The sequence below is a fragment of the Augochlora pura genome, chromosome 6, assembly GCF_028453695.1.
Source record: "Augochlora pura isolate Apur16 chromosome 6, APUR_v2.2.1, whole genome shotgun sequence".
Classification (NCBI taxonomy): domain Eukaryota; kingdom Metazoa; phylum Arthropoda; class Insecta; order Hymenoptera; family Halictidae; genus Augochlora; species Augochlora pura.
In genome coordinates, this window is record NC_135777.1 from 23051322 (window position 1) to 23075926 (window position 24605).

At 45.8% G+C, this 24605-nt stretch overlaps 1 protein-coding gene across 1 annotated transcript in view; it reads right to left on the reverse strand.

Annotated features, from left to right (window-relative positions):
- The window catches only part of Syn1 (Syntrophin-like 1), a 446350-nt gene that overhangs the window by 202711 nt on the left and 219034 nt on the right, over window positions 1–24605 (reverse strand). The window contains exon 3 of the mRNA XM_078182643.1: window positions 5143–5331. Within this exon, the coding sequence (XP_078038769.1) occupies window positions 5143–5331 (189 nt within the window). The remainder of the gene's footprint in view (window positions 1–5142; window positions 5332–24605) is intronic.

A 24605-nucleotide genomic window follows, 5' to 3' on the forward strand; every position in this document is an offset into this window, starting at 1 on the left:
CGTCACGAGTATAACGCGAGTGTCCCGATAAATTGTAAATAGCCTTTTTTTTGCCCGCGGAAATCCCCGCGCATCTGAATAAACTCTTGAGAAGATATTCCGGGCGGACGTGACGCTTTCCACGGATGGAACGCGATCGTTCTCTCTATCCCTTTCTCTCTCTCTCTCTCTCTCGCTCTATCCCGCGGCAAGATTTACTGTAAATTTTAACGCATCCGTGCGATCGGAGACGCGGCACGAATGCATCGAGAGATTCAAACCGAAGAAGAGGGATTGATAGAAAGAGAGAGAATGGTAGCTAGCAGTAGAGAGAGAGAGAGAGAAATATACAGTCAGTCCCATAAGTATTCGCACTCTCCATTGCTTACAAGAGAAATCTTTTAAAATCAAGGGACGCAATTTTGCAATAAACTTTTCGTTATCTTATTTAATATTTTTGGATGGAAGAGGAAAAATTTGGAGAAAGCTTAATACAGAACTAGAATTAAAAAATGTACAACCAACTGTGATAACCAACTTTAATGATAAAGCTAGAAAGAAAGAAAAAGAAATATATATAATATTTAGAATTTTATTATTTATGATTAAAATTTTATTAAAAATAATGAGGATATTATTTATTTTTGAGTGAATTATTATAAGTTCGAGATCTATAAAGATTAGATATTTAATTTATATTGATTATTTAGGATTGATATATATTAGAGTTATATATATATAGCTAGAAAGAAAGAGAGAGAACGATATCTAGATGGAAAGAGAAAAAAAGAAATATATAGGTAGCTAGATAGAGAAAGAAAGAAAGATATAGATAGGTATATAGAGAGGGTGAGAGAGAGAGAAAGGGAAAGGAAGAAAAGGTAAGGAAGAACGCCATTAATACGTCTGCCTCGCGCATTCTTTCCGCTTTAGGAGATCGCGAGATTCCGTCCGGAATGCCGGGATACGTGTTGCCGAATATTTAGTTGTGCTCACCTCCCGGCGAACGTGAGCTTCAATTCCGAATCCTGATGCCGGAATAATGGATCGCTCGAGGGCCGGGCGTCTCCCGGCCGGTCCTCCGCCATTTTTCAAACCCTCTACTTGTTGAGCTTGATCAACGTTCACGACGTTCCCGACGCCCGCGCCCGTAACTCACCCGCGCATTTAAACTATCTCCGATTCGGCACACAATCGAAGCGCAGACGTCAGAATTATCATTCGCTTCGATAGATTAAATCGATAAAATATATCCAAACTGAAAATATTGCGATATATAGTTAGTTAAAAAGAAGTCTATGTTCACCCTGCAAATTTAAAATGTTTTAGCCATGATGATAAATTGAAGAACTTTCTTGGGATTAGGTTGTTTTTGTTATATTAATTTAGGACGCGTATTGCAAAATCGAGAAGATTTATTATGATGAGGAAAGGTGAAAATTTGTAAAAATCTTTTAAGATAAAAATGGATAGAAATTAGTAGAAATGAGAAATGATGTAAAATGAAAGATAAATAGTATTATAGAGGAAGTGGTGGGTTTATGAAATGTGGTAGTAATGTCGAAAATATCATAGTGTCCATATTAAATAAATAAGTCGTGAATGTAACTCTAGAATTAGATATAACATTGATATAATATTATAATTCTGACATAACTGATATAAAATATAATCTTGTCAGAACCTTGACACAATATAAAATCTTGACACAGCTTTGATATAACTTGATTCAATATATAATCTTGACATAATTTTGGCATAATATATAATCTTGACCAAACCCTGCCATAACAATTAACCATCCCTCTCCACTCCAACAACCCGAAAGCGAAAAAATTAATATCTTCCCCGGAAGAAAAATTCCATGGAGCAGACCGCGTCTCCTCCAGCCCCGAGCAAGCTCAACACACATTTCCCGAGAATAATAAATTGAAAGCAGACACCGCGGCCCTCGCACAATACTCGGAGAGAGCACGTCCACGTGTCGGACAGGAGCCCGGGCTGTCCATCGCGCAACAAAGAGGGGGATAGAAAAGTGTCCGTCCCTCCTGGCGTCTGCGTCGAGTTAATGAAAGGCTAATGGGCTCTTAATTCTATAGAGCCTGTGCCGGGCGCCCATCGGAGAATCATCCCCGAGTCCACCGCCCTTCCTTCCCCGACCCTCCTCTTCCCGGCCCTCCTCCTCTTCCCACCCCTCTCCATCTTGTCACAGGTGTCCCTATTCTTCGTCGCAAAGCGTCTCCATCCTGGCCATTCTCCGCAGGAGAAGGACGAGAAGAAGAAGACGAAGAAGGAGGAGGAGGAGGAGGACTTCATCTCCGCGCTCCTGTCCCGAGGATTTCGTAAATAAACCCGTTATTTCTTCTCTGAATACCTCGTCCTAGGACAGTGTCCCTCGACGGGGTGTCCCCACCGCTCCCTCTCCCGTGGAACATCCACCATTTTGTTCTCGGCGGGCGTTGTCGGGAAAAAGGAAACGGTGAGCCCTCGAGAGAGCGGGCCCGATACCAGACGCGGCTGCAGACGGCCAGAGACAAAAGGAGAACGAGCGCGAAGGGAGGAAGAGAGAATTAGCGCTAGGGAGAGACAGAGAGAGAGAGAGAGAGAGAGGGAAAGGAAGAAAGGGGCTCGTGGAAGGGAATCGTGGCGGAATTGAGGAAAGCAATCACAGGCGTGCCGTATCTCTCGTTCGTATCTGCCGCACCGCTGCTAAGCCGCCGCGAGCCACAAAGGGCTCGCTCTTGCCGACGCGTTGATATTTTTTAAGTCAACAGTAGACTGGGGATCCTACGACGACCCGGATCCATTTCCAGAGCAAGGCGTCGCCCGTCCTCTCTCGCGCCGTGTGTTTATCCTGCATCGCTCCGCCGACGACGAGACACCACGTCGAAGAATCGCGAGGGATCTACGCAAACAGCCCGCGCCGCCGTCGACGACGTGTCGACGCGTCGTTAAACTCGTCCGACGTTTGCTCGTCGAATACGCCGGCCGTTTACCATGCCACCTCTCCCCTGCTCCAGCCAAAGGAGAGATTAACTCTCCCGGACGTGGAACACGGTGTTTCTAGTAGCCGGACGTTCTCAATTGAAATACCCTCGGCTTTGCTTTTTCTGGATATAGTATTCAGACTATATAGAGACGATAGGTCAGGCTATTGTTTTGATATGACAGAAGGATTTTCTTTGGTTTCTCGATTTTTTGAGGCGGAGTGAGGTGCATTGATTTGAACGTATGACGGCATAGATTGCAAGCTGTGAACATGGAGCTGTTAATGTTACGTAACTAAAGGGATGTAGATAACTTGTTAAGATTTTATAGTATTATTAGATTTATAGATTTAATATTATGTTATCAGATTTTATAATAATATCGAACTTTGACGAAACCCTTTGGAACCGTGATAAAACCGTCTTGAATCCTGACACAACCCTTTTAAACCCCCATAAAACCCTCTTGGAACTTGCACAACTATCTTGAACCCTGACATAACCCTTTCAACCCCTGATATAACCCCCCTCAGAACCCTTATAACTCTCTCAAACCCTGCCTAACCATCTTAAACTTTAACACAACTCTGTGAAACCTGTGCAACCCTCTCGAACCCCTTCCACATCACCAACCATTTATTTACTCTGCGCACTTTAGCGAAAATTCAGTTCCGCGTTCGGCAAAAAATCGTGCCGGCGATCCGCGACCGTCGCAGTCTAAAAAAGCGCGGTAAAAGAAGGACAATGCTTCGCAATGTTCGCACGAGGGTAGTTTCCAGCAGGAACGAGCGTAACAGGAGCAGAGAGGCAAACCGCGCGGCGTCGGCGACGCGAAGAAGTAGCGCACGCGTTAATTAACGCCGGGTGCCTCCGTCAAAAGCCAGAAAAGAGAGAGAGAGAAAGAGAGAGAGGAGTCTATCCAAGGATCCGCCCGGCGCGGCGACAACCGTGAGGCTGATTCGCGAGTATCCGCGCTTTTCCTCTCTCTCTCTCTCCGCGTCTAACCTTTGACGGCCGCGGATCCCCGGCCGCGTCCGCTCGCTTTCAAACTCTTTTCGGAGCGAGTCGCGGCTAAAGTGGCGGACTCTGTTCACCGTTGACCGTAAAAAAGGCGGGATAGAGGGAGAGAGAGAGAGAGAGGGTGAGAGGGTGAGAGGGTGAGAGGGTGAGAGAGGGTGAGCCACCCCCGCGCGCCGGGAAATCAAATAACCCCGGCTGCGAGGGGTGAATTTCTCTTGCCCCGCACGTTTAGAAGTAAACGTTTCAGCGGAACGTTTCCGGGATTACGTGCGCGCCCTCTCGCCCACCCTCGCGTCTCTCCGCCCCCCACCCCCCACCCTCCTCCCTCCATCCCCGTCAGCCTTGCTCGAGAACTGCATGCTCAGCGACCGAGATAATGACAGCCATAACGCAATTAACCCGTTTCTGGGATTACAGTCGAACGACCGCCAGCACGATGTGCCCGCGAGTTTGACAGTCAATTATCGTCTAATGGAACGACCGGCCGGAAAGTATTCGTCGCTATTAGACGCGCCAACCCTTTTCCATTCCTCCCCGATTTTTCGGATCTCTAATTCACTCCCGTGAATTCCATGACTGACGCGGAAATGAATGTTCAATTATGTTGAATGTCGTTAAATCACGTCGATGTTGCTGATATCGTTTCCGAATAATAATTACTCTAGATTCTGAATAATAAAATAAGAATATATATTTCTGAAAATGATTTTTCAATAGGTATTTCGAAATATTTCAAATATTCAAATAGCTATTTTTTAATTGGTATTTCGAATTTTTGAAATATTTCGAAATATTGAAATAGTTATCTTTTAATGGATATTTCGAATTTTTGAAATATTTCGAAATATTGCTAATATTGAAATAGTTATCTTTTAATTGGTATTTCGAAATATTGAAATAGTTATCTTTTAATTAGTATTTCGAATTTTTGAAATATTTCGAAATATTTCGAAATATTCAAATAGTTATTTTTTAATGGGTATTTCGAATTTTCGAAATATTGAAATAGTTATCTTTGAATGGGTATTTCGAAAACCTTCGCCGAGCACTGGTAGAAAAGGTGTCACCGAGACGGCGGTGGCGCGAGTAGGTCGCCGCCGGATCGATCGGCTTCCCATCGCAGTTAGACGGCGCGGCATTCCAAGAGGGAACTTACCGGGATCGGAGGAAGGATGAGCCCTGGTGAGTCTGCAGAGTTGCAGCGGCAGATAACGAGTATCCGCTCGCGGTGGTGACTTCGGCGGCGGTGGCGTCGCGCTGAGGAAGCCGCGCTGCAGCTCCCAGCCGACTTCCTGGATGATCGAAGCCTTCCTGAAGTACGGCGTCACCTCCCTCAGATATTTCACTGTAACAGACAGAACGGCGCGAACGGTGAGCGACAGCCAAAGGGAACGTTTCTGTATAACGCGACGAACCTCTCTCTCCCTCTCTCTCTCTCTCTCTCTCTCTCACTCTCTCTCTCTCTCTCTCTCTCTCTCTCTCTCTCTACCGCCTTAATTCGTTTCGGATGATTCCGGCTGAATTATGGCTTCGAGCGCGATATATTACGACCTCGAAGTAGTGAGAAGTCTAGAGGAGTAAAATCACATATTTTTCATTAAATTATCTTTTGCTATATCAGGAAATTGTTTTCTATTTTACTCTTTAATATATACAATAACTAATATTAATATAAAAATTAATATCAATACACTTAATTATATTCTTCCTTAACCCCTTGCAACACTATTTTCTTCGCAATATTCTTCACGCTATTTTCTCACCTAACAATATAACTCCAAAGGGTGGTCTCTTCAAAAATCTTGCAAAAAAACGTTCACACGTTTATACTTAAATCTAAGGTCCACCCGTAACACATTTCTTCCAATTCGAGACCCGTTCGGCTCGTTGTTCGCCGCCGTGTCGTTCGCTCCCTTACTAGGGGTTTTTCCCATTTGTTTTTCTCCTTTTGTTCTAACGAGAGAATAAATTCGGTGAATGTTTCATTCCCCGGGGAAAAGTTTGCCATTGTTACGCCAGTTTGTTATTGTTCGCCGTTGTCCTCTCTCTCTCTCTCTCCCTCTCTCTCGCGGGGAGGAGGAGGAGGACGCTCCCCTCTCGCCGGGAGCGTAGGAAGCGTTTTAATCCTTTTATCGTCGCCTGTTGACCCAACGGCGTTCTCATCTTTTCTATGATGCCGCACGGTCACCCAGTTCTGCGCGACCTGCTTCCGTTCTTTATTCCCCGGGAACCTTTCTAGATTTAGGGAAAATGCGGCGAGAGCCTCGCGGTAATATCTGTGTCCCCCCCCCCCCCCACCCTCTCTCCGCGGCACTATCCCTGCCGGGGAGCACTGTCCTTTCTGTTGCGATATTACCAGCCGCCCGCCCCCTTTTTTTTCAACGCTTCTGACCGACGCTGGATATTTTTAGAAACACCCCAGATTTGCGATTCTAATCGCTGGAATTAATATATTAACCCTTCGGCTACGGCAGGCTTTGGCACGGCCGTAGTTTTTCGTTGGACATGCATTTCTGAGGAAGTATATTAAAATATTTAAAATATTGAATTCTGTTACATTAAACCAATATTACTTGAAGTGAAGAATAATATTAAGATTTTTTACAATGTATAACATAAATATTGCACAATATATAATTAATCAAATTTAATAATAAACGGGGTGGAAATTTGATCTTGACGCCTATTGGCGCCTACAGTACCGGGAAGCCAACATGTGTCGGATGCCAATAGTCGCCAACACTAGTCAAAGGGTTAGTATTAATCCATGCAATTAATAATTATTTGCTGTTAGACGATAAATTTAATTTTTTATTTAACACGTTGAACGCCGCGTCACCCGAATCTGGGTGACACTAATTTCTGACCAATCTCGAAAATGCATTTTTATTGTGATATATTCGAATAAATTGAATTTAACTAGAATGCAAAAGGGTTCTAGCTCCTGCGATAAATATTAACTTTCTAATTTCCCGGTTAATTAACCTTCAACCTACAATTACATCGAGAGAATAAAAATGCATAAAGTCGCTAAAAATCTCAAAAAATACAGCCCCGTCAATTTTTCACACAGCAAATATTCATCACATCCTCTCCGAATCCCATATCACTGTCTCTCGAAACCGTCCAAAAATTCAGCAAAAGCGATACCAAGACAGCCAACGTCTGGCCACGATATCAGACATCCGCGGCGGCGTGTAATTGGTCGGACAGCGAGCGGGGCCGAAGAAATCGCGGCGTATCGGCAGCAGATTTCCTCGCGGAAGCGGTGGCCGCTCGTTTCCGGGTGTTTTACGAGGCCCGCGCGGCGCTCGAAATTTCCTTTTTGCTGAGCCGGTGATCGGAGGGTGGTGACGGGGTGGCGAGGGTGGCCCGGTCCGCCTCGTAAATCGCGGATCCCGATCGCGGCGGGCCGAAGATACGGTACCGCGGTCACGTAGCGACCGTTTCAAAATCCAATTTGTCGTTGATGTTTCGAACGTCGGTGCGGCACCGGGCGCGATTACATACAGGACGAACTCGTTAAAGTTCGAAGGAACCACCGGGGCTAACGGTGACGGTGACGGTGGTGGTGGTGGTGGTGGTGGTGGTTGGTAACCAGGTTGCCGGCGCCGAGGAAAGGGGGAGATGCGCCACGGAGGAAAACGAAACGCCGTTGCAGCGACCCCGGGCTACTCTGCAATCCTGACGCGGAAACCTAACCGAAATACTGAAACATGTAGCACGCGCCGATCGGTGGGCTGGCCAGGGTAGGAAGGGAGGGAGGGAGAGGGGACAGCCGACACCCCCGTCGGCGAACGGCGAATTCGCTCGGGCCGCCGTAAAAACCGCTCGTAAAGCCGAGATATCTTCCCGGGGCGGACGTGGCTCGATACAGAGCCGATCCGTCTGCCACTCGGATCGAAGAATTTGCAGATCGTTCGGCAGAAATCAATTCGCTTGCGCCGTCCTCCCCGAAAAAGGGTTAATATCTTACGTATCATGAGATGCGTAACGCATACAATTTTATATAGATATTATATAGAATAGAATATTATACAGAATATTATAGATATATTTTGAATGTTGATCGACGTAACCCTTTTCCATCGAACAATTCGTAGGACGATTTCGGGGACGCGGTCGGCCGCGCAGGTTGCGACAACGATTTCCGAGCAATTCTCGGAGATTCGCGCAGCCCCGTCGTCGAACGCGGCTGATCCGCAAATCGGACGCAATCGGAACGATGCCCATCGACGAGCGAGGAGCAGCCCGTGGCCGTAACGCAACGCCGCCGGCGCGCAACCAATCTCGCGGCGTGCGGCGTGCGGCGTGTCGATCGCGCGCAAACAGCTATCCGTCTGGCAGCGGCGTTGCGCAACTCGTCGCATTATTAATAATTAGATGCGTTAGCGGGCGCCGGAGCTGCCCGCGTCCGCGCTGTTTGCGCCGCGATTTCAATCGAATTGAATTACAGTTGGCCCGCCTGCCCCCACCCCTTCGACCGGGCTGGAATTCCATCGGCCAACATTTGCGCCGTGAATACCGTCGTCGATCACCGGGCCCCCCTCGATGCTTGTGTACCGATCCTGAACGGCCCGCGGCAAAAATCTTGTCCGCCGGCGACGATTTCGATCGATTCAACGAAATTTCGCACGCGTTGAAGATAGCGCGAAGAGTCTGCGCTGCTTTCGGTCTTTAAAAATTGCCGAAACTCTGGAAAAGGAAAGAAAAGCTGAGAAAAGAGTCGAAAGAAAAGAAGAAAAAGGTGTCGAAAGGAAAGAAGAAAAAAGAGTCGAAAGAAAAGAAGAAAAACGTGTCGAAAAAGAAGAAAAACGTGTCGAAAGAAAAGAAGAAAAAAGAGTCGAAAAAAAGAAGAAAAAAGAGTCGAAAGAAAGGAAGGAAAAAGAGTCGAAAGAAAGAAAGAAAAAGGTGTCGAAAGGCGCGAGAACCGGTATAATAAATAAAGCTCGGACGAACGACTGGTCCCGCGCGCGTGCGAGGGCCAGCGGCCACGGAATCTCTCGAGCAGGCGAATTGCAGCCGGGGGTTTCAATGCAGCCCTGATTCCCCATAGTTTCGAAAAGCCGCGGATGTATCGGGGGCCGCGCGCACACGGGGCCGAGAGCATTGTTGGCCGTCTGGAATTCCGCGCCGCGCCGCGTCGGGCCGCGTCGGGCCGCGTCGGGCCGAGGCGAGCCGGCGATTTCGCATCGTCCGCGGAAGCTCGAAAAACCCTCCAGTGGTCAAAAGAGAGAGCGAGAGGGGGATTGAAAGCCTCCGCAATTTTCTGTAGCACGGACTCGCGAAATCACTATAATTTCGCGCTTTCGGAGGCGCGGCGATCATGCGAAGCGTCCTATCTTCCCCTCTCTCTCTCTTTTTCTCTCTTTCTTTCTCTCGCTCTTGATTTCTGCTTTTCTCTCGCTTTTGTAAAATATATCTTTCACTCTGTCTTGCTTTCAATTTTTCTACTTGAAAAATGAGTAAATGTTGAATCTCTCTCTCTTTATTTTTTCTTTTGCGTTGTACTCTCTCTTTCTTGCTTTTTTCTTATTTTCATTTGCGTTGTACTCTCTCCCTCTCTAACACTATCTGTATCTCTATTGCTCTCTGTTAATTTCGCGCCCGCTTTTCCCTCTCCATCGCCGCCTCTCTCTCTCTTTATTTTTTCTTTTGCGTTGTACTCTCTCTCTCTCTCTCTATCTAACACTCTCTGTATCTCTATTGCTCTCTGTTAATTTCGCTCCCGCTTTTTCCTCTCCAACGCCGCCTCTCTCTCTCTCTCTCTCCATCTATCCATCTATCTACCTATATATATATATATATATATCCCTCTCTCTCGACTCCGTCCGCCTTGTTCTCGCCAATTTTCGCCGCCGTCCGCGTCGCCGCTTCGATCGACGCACGCGATAACGAAATTCCCCGATTCCCGGATAATTTTCCGCGGGGAAAGGCTTTGCCCCGGCGCGGCGAGACGAGGCGAGACGAGGCGAGACGCGCGTAGCTCGCACGTGAAGTGAATTCCGCGGGCGCGGTTTCCTACGTGCGAGCACGCTTATCGGGAACGCATCCACGCCATTAACGAGGGGCTCCTTCGGCCCCGCGGAAACGAACGAGACGCCCGCGCGACCCGGAGATCAACGACGACGACGACGACGACGACGACGAGGACGAGATTCCGCCCCGGAACTGTGCTAATTAGGCTGGAATGCCTGAGCGTCCCCCTCCCACCGTCTTCGACCGAGTGGTTCGACGGAGCTGACGAACTAGAGAAAGTTTCGTCGGTGGTTTGACTTTCTGCGGCGACGATACGATATAACCGAGATTCCGCGGACTTGAAGTTTAACTTACAGTCAGTCGCATAAGTATTCGTACCCTCGTTGCTTGTAAGAGAAATTGTCAAAATCAAGGGACGCGTTTTGCGATAAACTTTTTATTACGAATGAGCGCACGTACGAAGTTCATTTATACGAAATTATAATCGAATCGTCGCACATGAAAAGTTTCGCGAAAAAGTCTGCGTCTTACTGAACCGCAACCTCCACTGCCTCGTCTCTCTGGGAAGACAGTTTTGGAAATTATGGTCGCAGGATCGGCCTAAGGGGGCCGGGCATTTTTCATTCGAGTCGCGAACCCCGAGACGATTGGTTATACCCGGCACACAAGATCCCGGATAAATTTCCGTGCAATTTCAATTCGGGATCATTCTCCTTTCCTCCGGGATGCTGCTCTCGTGTACACACCGCCGCGAGGGGGGGGGGGGGGGGGGCAACAGCGAGAGGGGGAAGGGGGGGGGGGGGGCTGTAGGGAGGCGGGGTTAGACGAGTGGATTGGAGCCACGCCGGATATTAAAAATATCTTCCGTCGGCAACGGACAGCGATCGACTTCCGGTTTATTCGTTCTCCTCCTATTTTCGAGACGTCCCGGCAGCTGCTCGATTGCTCGCGCTCTCTCCCCCCTCTCTTTCTCTCTCTCTCTCCGACTCTCTCCCTTTCTCGAGAGAGGAGAGCCGTCTCCGCGCCATCCGCCGCCTCCCCCGCAACCGAACTTCCGATAGCGTGAGCGGAGACTCCCTTATTTCCTTCCTATCTCGCTGTGTATATTTTAATAAACGACGAGCAGCACAGCCGAGCTTAAACACGTGAATAATAATGCCCGGGTTTCTTGATTACCGGAGGGACCCGCCGCCCAGCTTCTTTTATTGCTTCCCTGTCTCGGATTTATGCGGAGACGACGGCGCCGCGCGCGCTTTCCACGATTCTTGGACGTTTGACGAAATGTTGGTTTCACCGAATTTGTAATTGTTCTGTTTGCGATGCTTCGTGGAGGTTTATGAAAACGAGGATTATTTGATTATTGTGACTTCGATTAAGGTTATTTCAGGGTTTTAATCGAGTTATTTATACTAAATATTTTTGTCTAGGATAATTAAATGTCTGTCTAAAATACCTAAATATTCATCTAAACTTATTAAATATATATCTAAAATATCGAAACTATTCAAATATTTATCTAAACTATTCAAATATTTATCTAACCTACTTAAATATTTATCTAAACTATTGAAATATTTATCTAAACTACTTAAATATTTATCTAAACTCCTTAAATATTAACCTAACCTCCTTAAATATTTACCCAATCTCCTTAAATATTATCCAAGACGCTCCGAGCTAATATTTCTTATTCAGACGAATTATCTTCTCATTCAACCGAATCTCTTATTTATATTCGAAGAAAATCCTGTTCGGTTAAATTACCATCTCGACGAGCTTCGTAAACCTTCGCACGGTTCATTAATCAAATTTCATCCTTATCTGTTATCCGTCGTTCGAATGAAATTCCATCCACGGCTCGCCGATCGGAAGATAACGCAACTTGGATCCTCGGAGAATAATTCGCCGTAGGAGAAGTCGTGTAATTAATTAAAAGATTTCGAACGCGGTCGACGTCTCGTCTTACGCTGAGATGAATATTCTGATAGTGTGATATATCCGTGGCCATCCCCCACCCCCCTCCCGGGAATCTTAATTATAGTAATGGTCCGTGGAAAAATCGCTATTTGTTGTCGCTATACGCTATACAACAAACTTGAAAGATTATTTTTAAGGGATGAAAATAAGGGTGGCAATTTTCCATTTAATTTTTTACAAAATTTACTTTCATATAAATAATCGGCAGGAAGTCGTATAAAGTGCAAAATTCTTGAAGTCACGGATCTATTTTCGATTCAGAGTTAAAATAGCTTCGAAAGCAAAGGGTTAATGAATCTTACAATGATTTAAAGACAGAGAATGGAATATTCTCTCTCACTGTAGCTCTCTTCAGCTCTCTAGCTCTGTTTTACTTTCATCAGCTCTCTCGCAGAACTATTTTGGATTCAGAGTTAAAGTGGCTTCAAAGGGTTAACGAATCTTGCAATACTTTAAAGGCGGAGAATAGAATACTCTCTCTCTCTCTCTCTCTACCTCTTTCTCTAGCTCTCTCAGCTATTCCAAATTCACAGTTAAAATAGCTACGACTGCAAAGCGTTAATAAATCCAACGCTCATTCCAACTTCGTTAATTTCGTCGTCGAAACAAAGGGGTAAAAAGGCCGAGAGAACTTCATACTTCGCGCAACATTAGAAACCGTTCCCACAAAATCACCGTACCCCGCGCGTCGATAAAGAACAATCCGACCAACCGGGGCGATTTCTCCCGCAGTTCGATTCGACCGCGTTCCATTGCCCGAGAAACGAATTCCCCGCTTCTCGAGACCGCTCTCCCTCGGCTGTTCTCTCCGTTCCCGGCGGTGATTCTCTCCTCTCTCGACGAGGACGAGGGGAGGGGAGAACTGTCCTATCCAGGACGGAGTTTCGCAGACCCGGCGGAAATCCCGAATAAATTTCGGCGACCGGAACGACCGGTGTTGCGGCACAGGTAGCCGGGTAAATTTGAATCGAAATCATACGATTAGGCTTGGGGGTGGATGGGCGTGAATGGGGTTGCGGGGTGGGGGGGCAGGTCTCGAGCGGTTCCCGCCGAAAAATCTCCGGGGGGATCAGACGCTTTTATCCGTGGGGCCGGGAGACGTTTAATCCGAGTCGGCTCGCCGGATTGGCGCGGGGGTAACGAGGTGGCCGGAGGAGGAGGGGGGGTAGCTGCGCTTCCGAAAAACCACCCTCGCGCCGTTCTGTTTACCAGACCGAAAAGGATACACGCGCGATGAATCCCGGACCGATAAGCCTAGGGGATTCCCGCGGACTCCTATTTCTTTGCCGCCCGCTAATAGAATGCTGCCTCCGGCCTTTCCTTTCCCCCCCTCCCCCCATACCCATCCCCATCTACGAATTCCCCATCCCCTTCCAGGAACGAATATAATCAACGGCCAGGACGGTGGAAACACAATTTGTTGAATCACTCCGTGCGCGATACTGTATATCTTTGGAATTTGTTCCTGGAACAGCTGTTTACCGGATTATTCGGCTGTAGGGGGTTCGAGGGATGTATTTAGGGGTGGATGTGCAAGAGGATGGTCCAGTGAGCGGCTAGGGGCAGATGGGATAATGGTAGGAATTTTTTCCGCGAGTTAGAGCATCGTAGATATTTGGTAAATGTGTTTATTTTGATTAATAAATTTTAATTAGTAAAGGGGTGGTTTGGGGCAAATGGAACAACGATGGAAATTTTTTTCAAAGAGTTGCGTGATTTTCTGCATCGCAGATTTTTAGGTGAATATGTTAATTTTTATTGTAATTACCAAAGGGGTGGTTTAGAATTGGCGAAACACTGTATCCTCCCTTTTTAAACAATTTTTATATACTTTGTGGATTGGGCATTTTTAGACAAATATAATTCAGAGCGTTGCAATAATTATTCTGAACAAGGGGGTGCATTATTTCTTTATTTTCATTCTTTGTTTTTATACGCCACATGCATTGGAGATTTTTAGATGAATATTTCCCAGGAGTTAATTACAAATACGGTGAATAATAGAACGGCATAGAGTCGCCAAAGCACTGTATGCATTTTTAAACGATTTTTATGCGCCACACGTATTGGAGATTTTTAGATGAATATTTTCCAGCCGGTGTTTACACGTACGGTAAATAATAGAATGGCACGGAGTTCTCAAAGCACCGTGTACATTTTTTAAAATGATTTTCATGCACTCCAAATGCACTGTATCTGCATATTTTAAACGATTTTTATGCACGTATTGGAGATTTTTATAAATATTTTTAAAATATTATTTTTTTAGATTTTAGATAAATATTTTCCGAGAGCTAATAAGAATTATTGCAAATTATAGGGTGGTTTAGAGTTGACCGAACACTCTGTGAACATTTCAAATAATTAATCCCTTCGTGCTGTTTTAAGATAATAGTTAGATAATTATAGGTTAGAAAACGCCTGTCGTTCGATGGTATTGAATTGTTTATCTGATCGAACCTCATTCGGCAACGTTCGTAATTAATTCATAAAGAATCTGCGATCGCTTAAACATGATCCCATTGCCTCGAGCCAACCCCCTCGATTTGCAAAATAAGAGGCGAGCATCGAGAGGCCGGCTAATTAACCGGGCCAAGTGATTTCGATAAATGGTGACGAGTGGGGCCGGCGAAAACGTCGGGTCGGATCAATCATTACCATGAGACGACGATTCGCGAAAACGAGTAAAAACGAGCGAAAGCGAGCGAAAAAGAGAAAAAAGAATTTCGGGGTTTCAAAATTCATTGTACAGGCGGCAGAGTTGTTAATTAGTCGGCGCGCGAGGTATCTTGATCAGCCGCCTGCGGGGGAGGGCTAGCCGATAATTAGGGAAATTTGAAAAAATCTGGATCCCAGGACCCCGTCACGCGAACAAAGAGCAATCTAGGGACGGAAATCGCGCGATTCGTGGCGCTAAGGGGCCGAGTAGTTTACCGGGGTCCGCCGTTCGTTCGCGGAGCGAAAATAAAAATCCGAAGGGACGGCTGATCTCGTTTCCTTCTGCCGGGACTAGTGTACACGGTGTTCCACGTTCAGCGTTACCATGGAAAATCAACCCCTTCGCTGGAAAAGTCAACGCGATATTCAAGCTGTTTGATTATTTTTCATTTGATCGAAAATGTATTTACTTCTGAAGAGAAAGTGTCAGACTAATTTTCATTGGAATTTCAACGGTGACTAGCGATGGAAAACAGACCCATTATATATTTTTCTCTGTATATGTAGTTTTTGTTATACATCACTTATTCTACTGGATACGCGAATGTTCTGAAGTATTAAATTGAATTAAAAATAAAGTGTATTAATAAAGTTTTAATTCAAAACCTTTCAACAATTTTCATTATAATATTTTAGTTTATCAGTATATTTAGGTTATTTCAAGTTCGTTTTAAAGCAGCCTGTACACCGTTTAATCGGCCGATGGCGAATCACGGCGGCAACGTTCGCCGGCCGAGGAAATAAGTAGAGGGGAAAATGAAACGAAGATTCCGCTCTCTCCCTCCCACCCCCGCCGGTTTATCACCGTTCCTCCGCCCTTCGCTCCAGTTTTTCTCGCCGCTGTCGGAATCCACGGCTCGAACTACCCGATACAATTAAGCGCCCCCCGAGCTTATCCCCCTTTGGCCAACGGCAAACAGCGGCCGAAAAGTCGTCGTACGCGCGCGAGTCGATGAAATCGAAGGGCTCGAATTATTCCACCCTTCTGACGAACTCTAAAATTAAAATGAAAATAAATGAAATAAAATAAAAATCAACATTCTATGACTTGTTGGAGTCGCTATTATATTTTTAAGGATGCAAAAATATCGCGAGATTGGGTTGAATATTTTTCTGCGCGGAATTTTGGACGCGTGGAAGCGAACAACATGGCGGCTGAGCGAAAACTCAACTTTGGATACGTGTAACTTTCGAACCAATGAATTCCTCGCTTTGAAACTTGCACCGTCGCTTTCCTCTTGTAAAAATCTATAGGAATACACCACGAAATGTTTATAAATCTTGGTCCCCTAAAGAAAAGTTAAGAAAAATTTTTCACAGAATTATTTAAATCTCTGCACTATAGGTTGCATTGGCATATACTATGCATTGACAAGAGAGTACAATTTATGAAAACCAGTCTAGAATTTAATCTAGTTGATAATCGTGAAGTACTCGGCAATTATATTCCAGAAATGCTACGCGCAGCTTTGTTCCCATAGCCGACGTTTCTCGTCCCTTTTCCGCCAGTGTCTCGGACACTCAATTGGTCGCGGGATGTTTATCGACGACCGCGGCTCGTCGAACGGACGAAGAAACACCGACGGCCGAGCACAGCCCCCGTTACACGTTTCTTCGACCACGAGCAACGAACACGGTTCTTTTTCGTAGGACTTGCGGAGACGATATTTTCTCTCGCGCCGTAACACGCGCGGCCAGCGCGATACTTGCTCGTGAATATCGAGCAATTTTATGTACCCGTCCCTCCCGCGTTTTCTCAGTTTCGATTAATATTAATGGATATAAATAGCGCTGGCCGGCCGGCCGGGCCGGGTTTTATTCGCTGCTACTCGATACCCGGCTGCTCTCAAATAAATAATGAGCACGCCGCGCGCGGGACATTGTGTAAACGTGGGTTCCGCCGGGGGCTTGATTTACGAGCGTCGAGTTGCAGAAAAATCTCTGGGCCGCGCGACACCGCGCCCACGTGTTCGTTAGAGATTCGATTTTCGTTCGACGCGGTTTTTTCGTAGATCGAATTTCCGTTTCGACGAATCATCGACTCGTTTGTTCGATTTTTTTTTTTTTAATTCGAAGCTTTTTCGTTCAATTTTTATTTTATTCGAAGCCTTTTTCGTTTAATTTTTATTTTATTTGAAGACTTTTTTCGTTTAATTTTTATTTTATTTAAAGTCTTTTTCGTTTAATTTTTATTTTATTCGAAGCCTTTTTCGTTTAATTTTTATTTTATTTAAAGCCTTTTTCGTTTAATTTTTATTTTGATCGAAGCTTTTTTCGTTTAATTTTTATTTCATTCGATGCTTTTTTCGTTTACGTTTTTCTTTTATTTAAAGCTCTTCTCGTTTAATTTTCCATTTGTTGTTCCATTAATAGCTTTTCTATTATTCAATATTCGTTTCATTGCTATCTTCTCTTATTCAACGTTTGTTTATTTAAACTTCCCTTTATTCAACATCCGTTTCCACTCTTTCTCGATTTTAACAACAATTTTTCATTTCAGTTCCAGAATCGACTACGAATATACTAAAAAATAATTTATAACCTCGTAACAGAATCTCAACGAAGCCTTCATAAATTACTAATAATAAATACAAATTGCAAGTGATCGGTCGAAATTATTAAGAAATATAAAACAATAATCGTTCTCCGTCAAACGCGAGTCGCAAGTCGATCGTTCCGCGACGTATCAGTCCACGGAGTCTCCCCCCGTCGCGGCCCTTTCGGATCAAGAACGATAGAAACCGATGGTTAGACATCGATCAGAGACGCTAACGAGCCCGGATCGGGCATCGATAATTCATAAAGCAGATGCCCGATGTTCCCCGAAGCCTATTATTGCCGGCGACGCCGAGCAGAATTCGCAAATCGGAGGTGTAGGACCCGTATCGAATTGATAAGGCTTCTGGTGGTCGTTCGGGTATCGAGCAGCAGCAGCAGCATCGACAGTAACAGCAGCATCGACGCGATCGTAAAGACGACCAATCCGGGAATTAACGTTTCATGCGCGATTCGTATGCGCGACGCAAGCGAATGTTTTACGGCTAATAATAAACGCGCGAGTTCGGTGGGAACACGTTGTGGACGGGTTACGACCGTTTCCGGTCCGCGGCAACATTAACATGTAAATACCCGTGGCGCTTTTGTAGACCGTAAACAAGAGTGTCCGGCTGGACGAAAAACCGTCGGATAACGCTCTTATCTTGAGTGGCCCTACTCTCTCTCTCTCTCCCCCTCTCTTTCTGAGTTCTCTCTTTCTCTCCTTTTCTCTCTAGTTCTTTTTAGCTTTTTTTCTTTTCCTTTCGTTCGCTATGGGGCTGTCTTTGGCTCTATTGAACTCAATTGAGCTCTCATTAACTCTATTTAGCTCTATTGAGTTCTATTTAGCTATATTTTGCTCTATTTAGCTCTATTTAGCTTTCTTTAGGGCTCTCTTTAGCTAAATTGAACTCAATTGAGCTCTCTTTAACTCTATCGAGCTCTATTTAGCTCTATTTAACTCTATCGAGCTCTATTTAGCTCTATTTAGCTTTCTTTAGGACTCTCTTAAGCTAAATTGAACTCGATTGAGCTCTCTTTAACTCTATGGAGCTCTATTTAGCTCTATTTAACTCTATCGAGTTCTATTTAGCTCTATTTAGCTATATTTAGCTATATTAAGCTCTCATCAGCTCTATTGTGTATTCTACAGCTCTATTGAACTATCTTCAGTTCTCCTTATCTCTATTCTTTACTTCGATCTTTCTCTCTCCATTTTTGTCCCTCTTCTTGCCTCCACCATTCTCCATTTTTCTCCAGGTTCCTAGCGCGAACCAAGACCTACTTTCCCATTTAAAAAAAGAGCAAAAATCCACATAAAAATTTCGGAAGAAATTATACAGCGTACAAAGAGAAAGCGAACGCGACATTTACCCTTTCCCCTCGAAAACATTTCGAGAGCGATTCCAGTCAGATGGACGGCGGAGATAGGACCCTGGGAGGAGGGGGGGGAGGGGCTGCGAAATCGGGAAGGATCGTTACGGTCGAATCGGGGGACTTAATCAACCGGTTTTTGGACAAAGGAAAAGCGTCGAAGGAGCCATAAGCGGACGCTTTTTCTTCGGGGGTAGTGCGGCTGACACGCATCGGTCCATATCGTTCGCCATCCATTCCGACGGCCGGCACCGAAAATTCTACCCTCGGCCTCCGGCCCCTGCGCTCCGGCCATCCCCTTCGCCGCGCTGCCGCTGCACGGCCCCTGGCCGCCCCCGGATATAAATTCTCGATCGAAGCTTTCAACCGTTATACATCGGCGAATATAGCAGAAAGGGGTGATTCACGGGGTGCTAAGGCAAAACGGCGCGCCCCTCGCTGCGTGTTGCTCGGACAAACGACCGTGCCGCCGAAAACTGCCTTCCGTCGACTCCATCCGAGATTCGAACGAGGCGCCTCGATTCTTCGACGGTCCGAGGAGCGATTCGAAGCCGACGGAAGGAAAAGGGCTGGAATTTTAAGGAGGACCTGGGGTATCCCGGATATTGTTCTCGAGGGATTTGGAAAGAGTGTGGTGGTTGGTTTATTATTTATCGTGTCGAGGAAAATGGACGAACGCTGTTCGATTTTGAATTGCAGCATGGATAGAGTTTGGATCAAAATTCGGCAACTTTGACCGACGATAACTTCGTGGAAAAACATCGTAGGGTGATGATCTTTTTTTTAAATTAAAGCTTGGAGTCTCTACTTTAAGACAGTGGTCTTAGATTTTAAGTTCCATTCACCGTCGCTGCTGTAACGCTTTAAATACAAGACCATATTTATCGCATCAAAAATCACGATACAATCAACTTTGGCGAATAGCACAGACTATACAAAATTTTTATCAGCGATGCCATTTCCAGGAGAATAAAGTATGAACCTTCCCCTTTAATTCAAAAAAAGAGAATCGCTGCTACGATTTTTTTACGCAAAGTTACGGTACTTCAAAGTAGCGCCTGCTCGAGAGGGTAAAGGGTGAACGTCGTCCACAAAAACAATGTCTAAATCGGATCTCTAAATCCGCGGACAGAGTGCGAGGATGCCGTGAGGAGAGACAGAAATGTGCACGGAATTCGCCGATCAATTTATACCGACGGAAGGAAGTCGAAAATGTTCCACCAATTCCGAACAGTCACCGTTACTCGTTCACCGTCCGACCATATTCAGATCTGAACCACTTGGGAATGCATAAGCGATCGCCGGTCGGTTTATCGCTCGATGCACGCTAGATCCGCATCGCGGGAGACGCGTCCCGTCGTTGCTGGCACGCATCGGAAAATGCACATACGAGCGCCTCGGCGCGCGCGCGAGAGAGAGACAGAGCAAAGCAGAGAAAGATAACAAGAGTGAGAGTGAGAGAGAGAGGGAGGAAGGGGGTGGCATTACGAGAGGTGGGGAGACCGGTGTCATTAAACGAATGGAGCAGATCGTATCGGCCCGGATCGAGTCGCATGAAAATGAGCGCGCCGCTGCTGCGGAAAAGATTAATCAAAACGAGAGAGGGAAAGCGGGAGAGAAAATAAGACAGAGAGAGAGAGAGAGAGAGGTTGGAGGAAGGAGATAGATGGATAGGCAGAGCAAGAAGAGTGATATAATAATCTATACATAATATAAGATGGCTAAAGGGATAGATAAAGAAAAAGAGAGATTTGGCAAGGGACAAGATGCAATAAGAAGGAATAAGCCAAAGAAGAAGGCACCAAAGAAAGTTAGGTTAATTTTAAGCTTAGAGTAATTATATAAGAAAGTATAAAAATAAATAGTTTTGAGGATCACAGGACAGTATAGTATATAATGGGGTTAATAAATTTAAGAAGAGAAAAAGAAAGACGACAGAAGGGCCAAAGGGTAGGTAAGAATTTAGTAGTAATAATTTAGAGTAAGTCAAAAACTCCCCACTCGACATCCTCGATTTTTAGGGTTTTTACCATGATTTCGGGCTCTTCTGCCACCGTGCGCCGCGTGGTCGTTGCGACATCACCGAGCGGAATCGCATTTGCATGCGGGTGCGAGGGTCGCGTGTGATCCGTCGATACGTGACCGAGAGAGGCGGCTGAACACGGGAAGAAGAAGCGGGTTTCCGGGGATCGGACTTAATTCGTCGTAGAGAGGCGGCGAACGGACGGGAAAACGAAGTTTCGGTTCCCGCGCACGGTGAAACACGTTTGTCCCCCCCGGTGGCATAAGCGGGCCGGGGAGGTTCGCCGTGTATCGCGTATGCGTGCCGCGGCGGCCACGCTTTCAACGCGCCGGCAATGCGGAACACCGAGAAACACGATATTTTCCCGGCAGCAGCCATCGCCTCCAACGCCGCGCCGGCAATTCTTATTTTCGCGACTGCGAGAGGCCAAACCGGCCGCAAATGCGATACGGAAATTGTGCGCCGCCTCTGAAACAGCCACGCCGATGAATTCGCCGGCTGCGATCCGCCCCTCCCCCCGAACCGGCCCGCCGCGAGCGGAATTTAATCCTGGAACGTGTGCCGGCTTCCCAGGAGCCGTTCAACATGCTTTCATACTTTCGCGATCTTACCTTCCTCTTCGATTTAGACTTCCATAATCGGCGACGAGATCGTTGCGCTATTTTTCGGATAATTATCGGCGCACTCTATACGCAAATTTTTCTTGCAAATTTTTCTCTATATTTATGTAATATATTAAGGGATATTTAAAGATATTTGTATAAATTATCAAGAAATATTTAAAGATATTTGTATAAATTATTAAGAAATATTTAAAGATATTTCTATAAATTATTAGGAAATATTTAAAGATATTTCTATAAATTATTAGGAAATATTTAAAGATATTTATATAAATCATTAAGAAATATTTAAAGATATTTGTATAAATTATTAAGAAATATTTAAAGATATTTGTATAAATTATTAGGAAATATTTAAAGATATTTATATAAATTATTAAGAGATATATTTATACAAAATTCTGTTATTTATACCGATCTTCTTCCAAAGTCTGCTCTGACGTCGCTCCTCCCCCTCGAATCAACGTTATTACAAACAACAGAAATGTTTAATAAATGATATTAATATTAATTACTAGATTGCGACATTCTGTCCATCTGCGTGGAAAACGCTCCACAGCTCAGCAAAGTCTCAGCGACCCCAGCAACCCTTTCATACCCGCCCCGACAGCGTTGCAGGAGAAGAATTCAATTTTTCCCAGCGATTCACCGTAAATTCCAGCATCGGGCGAATTTTATTGTACATTGTTGACCCACATCCCGGGAGAGCTGCAACATTCTGCGCCCGCTTCTTTATTCCGCTCGCCGCGAGTACGCGTCGCGCGCGCAATAACAACGCCGCTCGCGGCGGCGGCGGCGGCGGCGGCGGCCCCCGGGAGAAAGATGGCCGAGGTTGCGCCGCCAATGCGGATCCGCCGAAATCGTCGGCTCGCGAAGAGAGGTGTTAGGTTTTATTATTATTATTATTTTATTATTAGGAGAGGTGTTGGACGAGGGCTGTTGACCGGACTTTCGCCCGGTCAGAAAATCACAGCTCCGCGTTTTTTCGACCATCGATACCGTTAGCACGGATTTTTCCCTTTTTCGGTAAAATACCAGAGCTCATTTTCACCACGAAAATCGCCTCTAGCAGCGCACCAATAGGAATCTTCCTGGAGTTTCATTGGTCGCCTCCTAGAACTACCGGCTAGTATAAAAGCTTTGAACCGTGTACAAATTGGGTGACTCTCAAATAACAACTAGAACCTAGTCTCTGCTTAGTCAAGTTACTTAGTCGGCACACCGCGTGCAAAAATTACAAAGTTTGAAGATCTAAAGATCACGCAAACATCAACAAGAGGAGCGCGGAAAGTCGGCCGGGGGACAATTGACGAGCAAAGACGCGAAACGGAATATAATTCATAAGCATCGCGACGGCTCGAAAGGAACCGACGTTCTTTTCGTTCGGGTCTCGGTCGGGCCGGGTCGGGAACAAGGTGGAAGCTCGCGGGCCAGAAGATTGCGCCCGCGGATTTGCGAGCGGAGAAACTGGCTGGCGGCGCATCGATCCTTTCCGCCCCTGATCTTCTTTCCTCGGCGCAGATTGAAACCCGGGGACAAAATGCTCCGCGGCGCCTGTTTCTTCTCTGCCCGCGCGGCCCGGACTTTTCCGATGAGAGTCCTCTAACTTCGTCGATTTCCTTCTAGCCGGCAATATTTGTCAATTTACAAGATGGAACCTCGTTCCGGCACGCTGCGAGCACGATTCCTCTACGTTTTGTCCTCTCTTCCAATTCTTGCACATCCGTGAACCGAACGGCGCGCTGCGAGACGACGTCGCGTCGCTGAATTGCAATCGAAAAATTATTTACTATATATATATTATATAAGCAGATAATATTAATCTTTATAGTAAATAATAAAAATTAGTATTAACTCTTTTTCAATGGAAGCTTGATTGAAGACCTAAAATAATATTTCTAGCTTGTAGTATTTCCATTTTGATATATCATGTGACATTTCCATGTGACAAAGTATAGTTTGTGCACATCTTAGTGATTCTTGTTACTTGTATCAACAGTTTCACTTTCAACGCTTTTAACAATTTTTAGACATAAATTTCGGTGATATAAAAATGATTTTAGAACGCGATGCGATAATTTGAACTGTGCCTCAGAGCCACCGTTTGAGTGTAAAGGGTTAATCTTTTCGTTGTCTCCATAGCAGAGGTTTCGTGTAAAAAGCGTATTTTATTAGCTTTTATTTTTTTATTAAAAAATTGTACGATTGTAAAAATATGTTCCCCGCCCCTTTATATACAAGATAAATAAATGTCCGATTATTTTAGAATAATCTTCCAATCTCGTATCGACTGCAAATTTGTCAATTTTACCGCTATTATTATTAACAAATTAAACCACCTATCCTATAAGAAGAACTCACTGTATACTTTCCTGAATGAAAAAGTACTGAATTTAAAGATAAATATTCCGACAAATATAATCGAGATCAGATCGACAAACTAAATGGTATACTGTTAAAATAATAACGCTGAAACGATTTAATAAAATCGCGGTGGAGCTAGGATAAAGAGAAGGGAAGAAGTCGCGGAAGAAATTCGCGTATCGGCGTCGGATCGACGGAGTCTCGGATCCGAGAGGATCGTCGCCGATCCACCCCGGCAGCGGCAAGTTGCCGTCTATTTTCCCGGCGAGCCGATCGCGGCGTGGCTTTTCTCGTTTCGTGTTACGCGGCGATCATCCTTGATCTGAACTCGGGGTGGGGGGATTACGTCGGGGACGCGTCGTTCCGTGGGAGCCGACCCATCTGCGGACGCGCCTCTCTAATTGCAACGTCGGGCAACTTTGGGATTTTGCGCGCGGAGGCCGGTTTTCGAAATTCGACGCGCGGCACTCGATCGCGTCCGCGGCGGATTTGCGGCCGAGAATCTCTCCTCTCTCTCTCTCTCTCTCTATTTTTTTCTCTGATTTCCACGGCTCTCCTTCCGCTGCGTTTTGCCCGTTTTTCACCGGGCGGCGCAGGAAACTCGATAGTTCGCCACCCAAGTTAACAGAGAGAAAGAGAGAGAGAGAGAGAGAGACGGACGCGAACACCGTCGGCAAATAAAAATCGAAGGCTTCTCTGATTTCCGGCCACGATCCCCGTTCTCGTCGTCGCGAGCGCTTCCGCGCGAACGAAATTTCATGAGAACTCGAGAGTCCGCGACGACGGCGTCGGTAACAAGCGATCCGCTTCCCGGTTTCTCCACCCTCCCCCCTATCGCCGTCGCGGCCCATTGTTCTTCTTCTTCTTCTTCTTCTTCTTCTTTTCTCGGAAACTGTCTGTTCCCGAAGGACCGACGCGGGAGGAGGGGTCGGGAGCGATTAAACTTTCGCGAGCACGCTCGTTTGCATCGCAAGAATCCCGACCGCAATCGCCGGGGTTAACCGTTCGGGATTTCTCCCGGTTTAG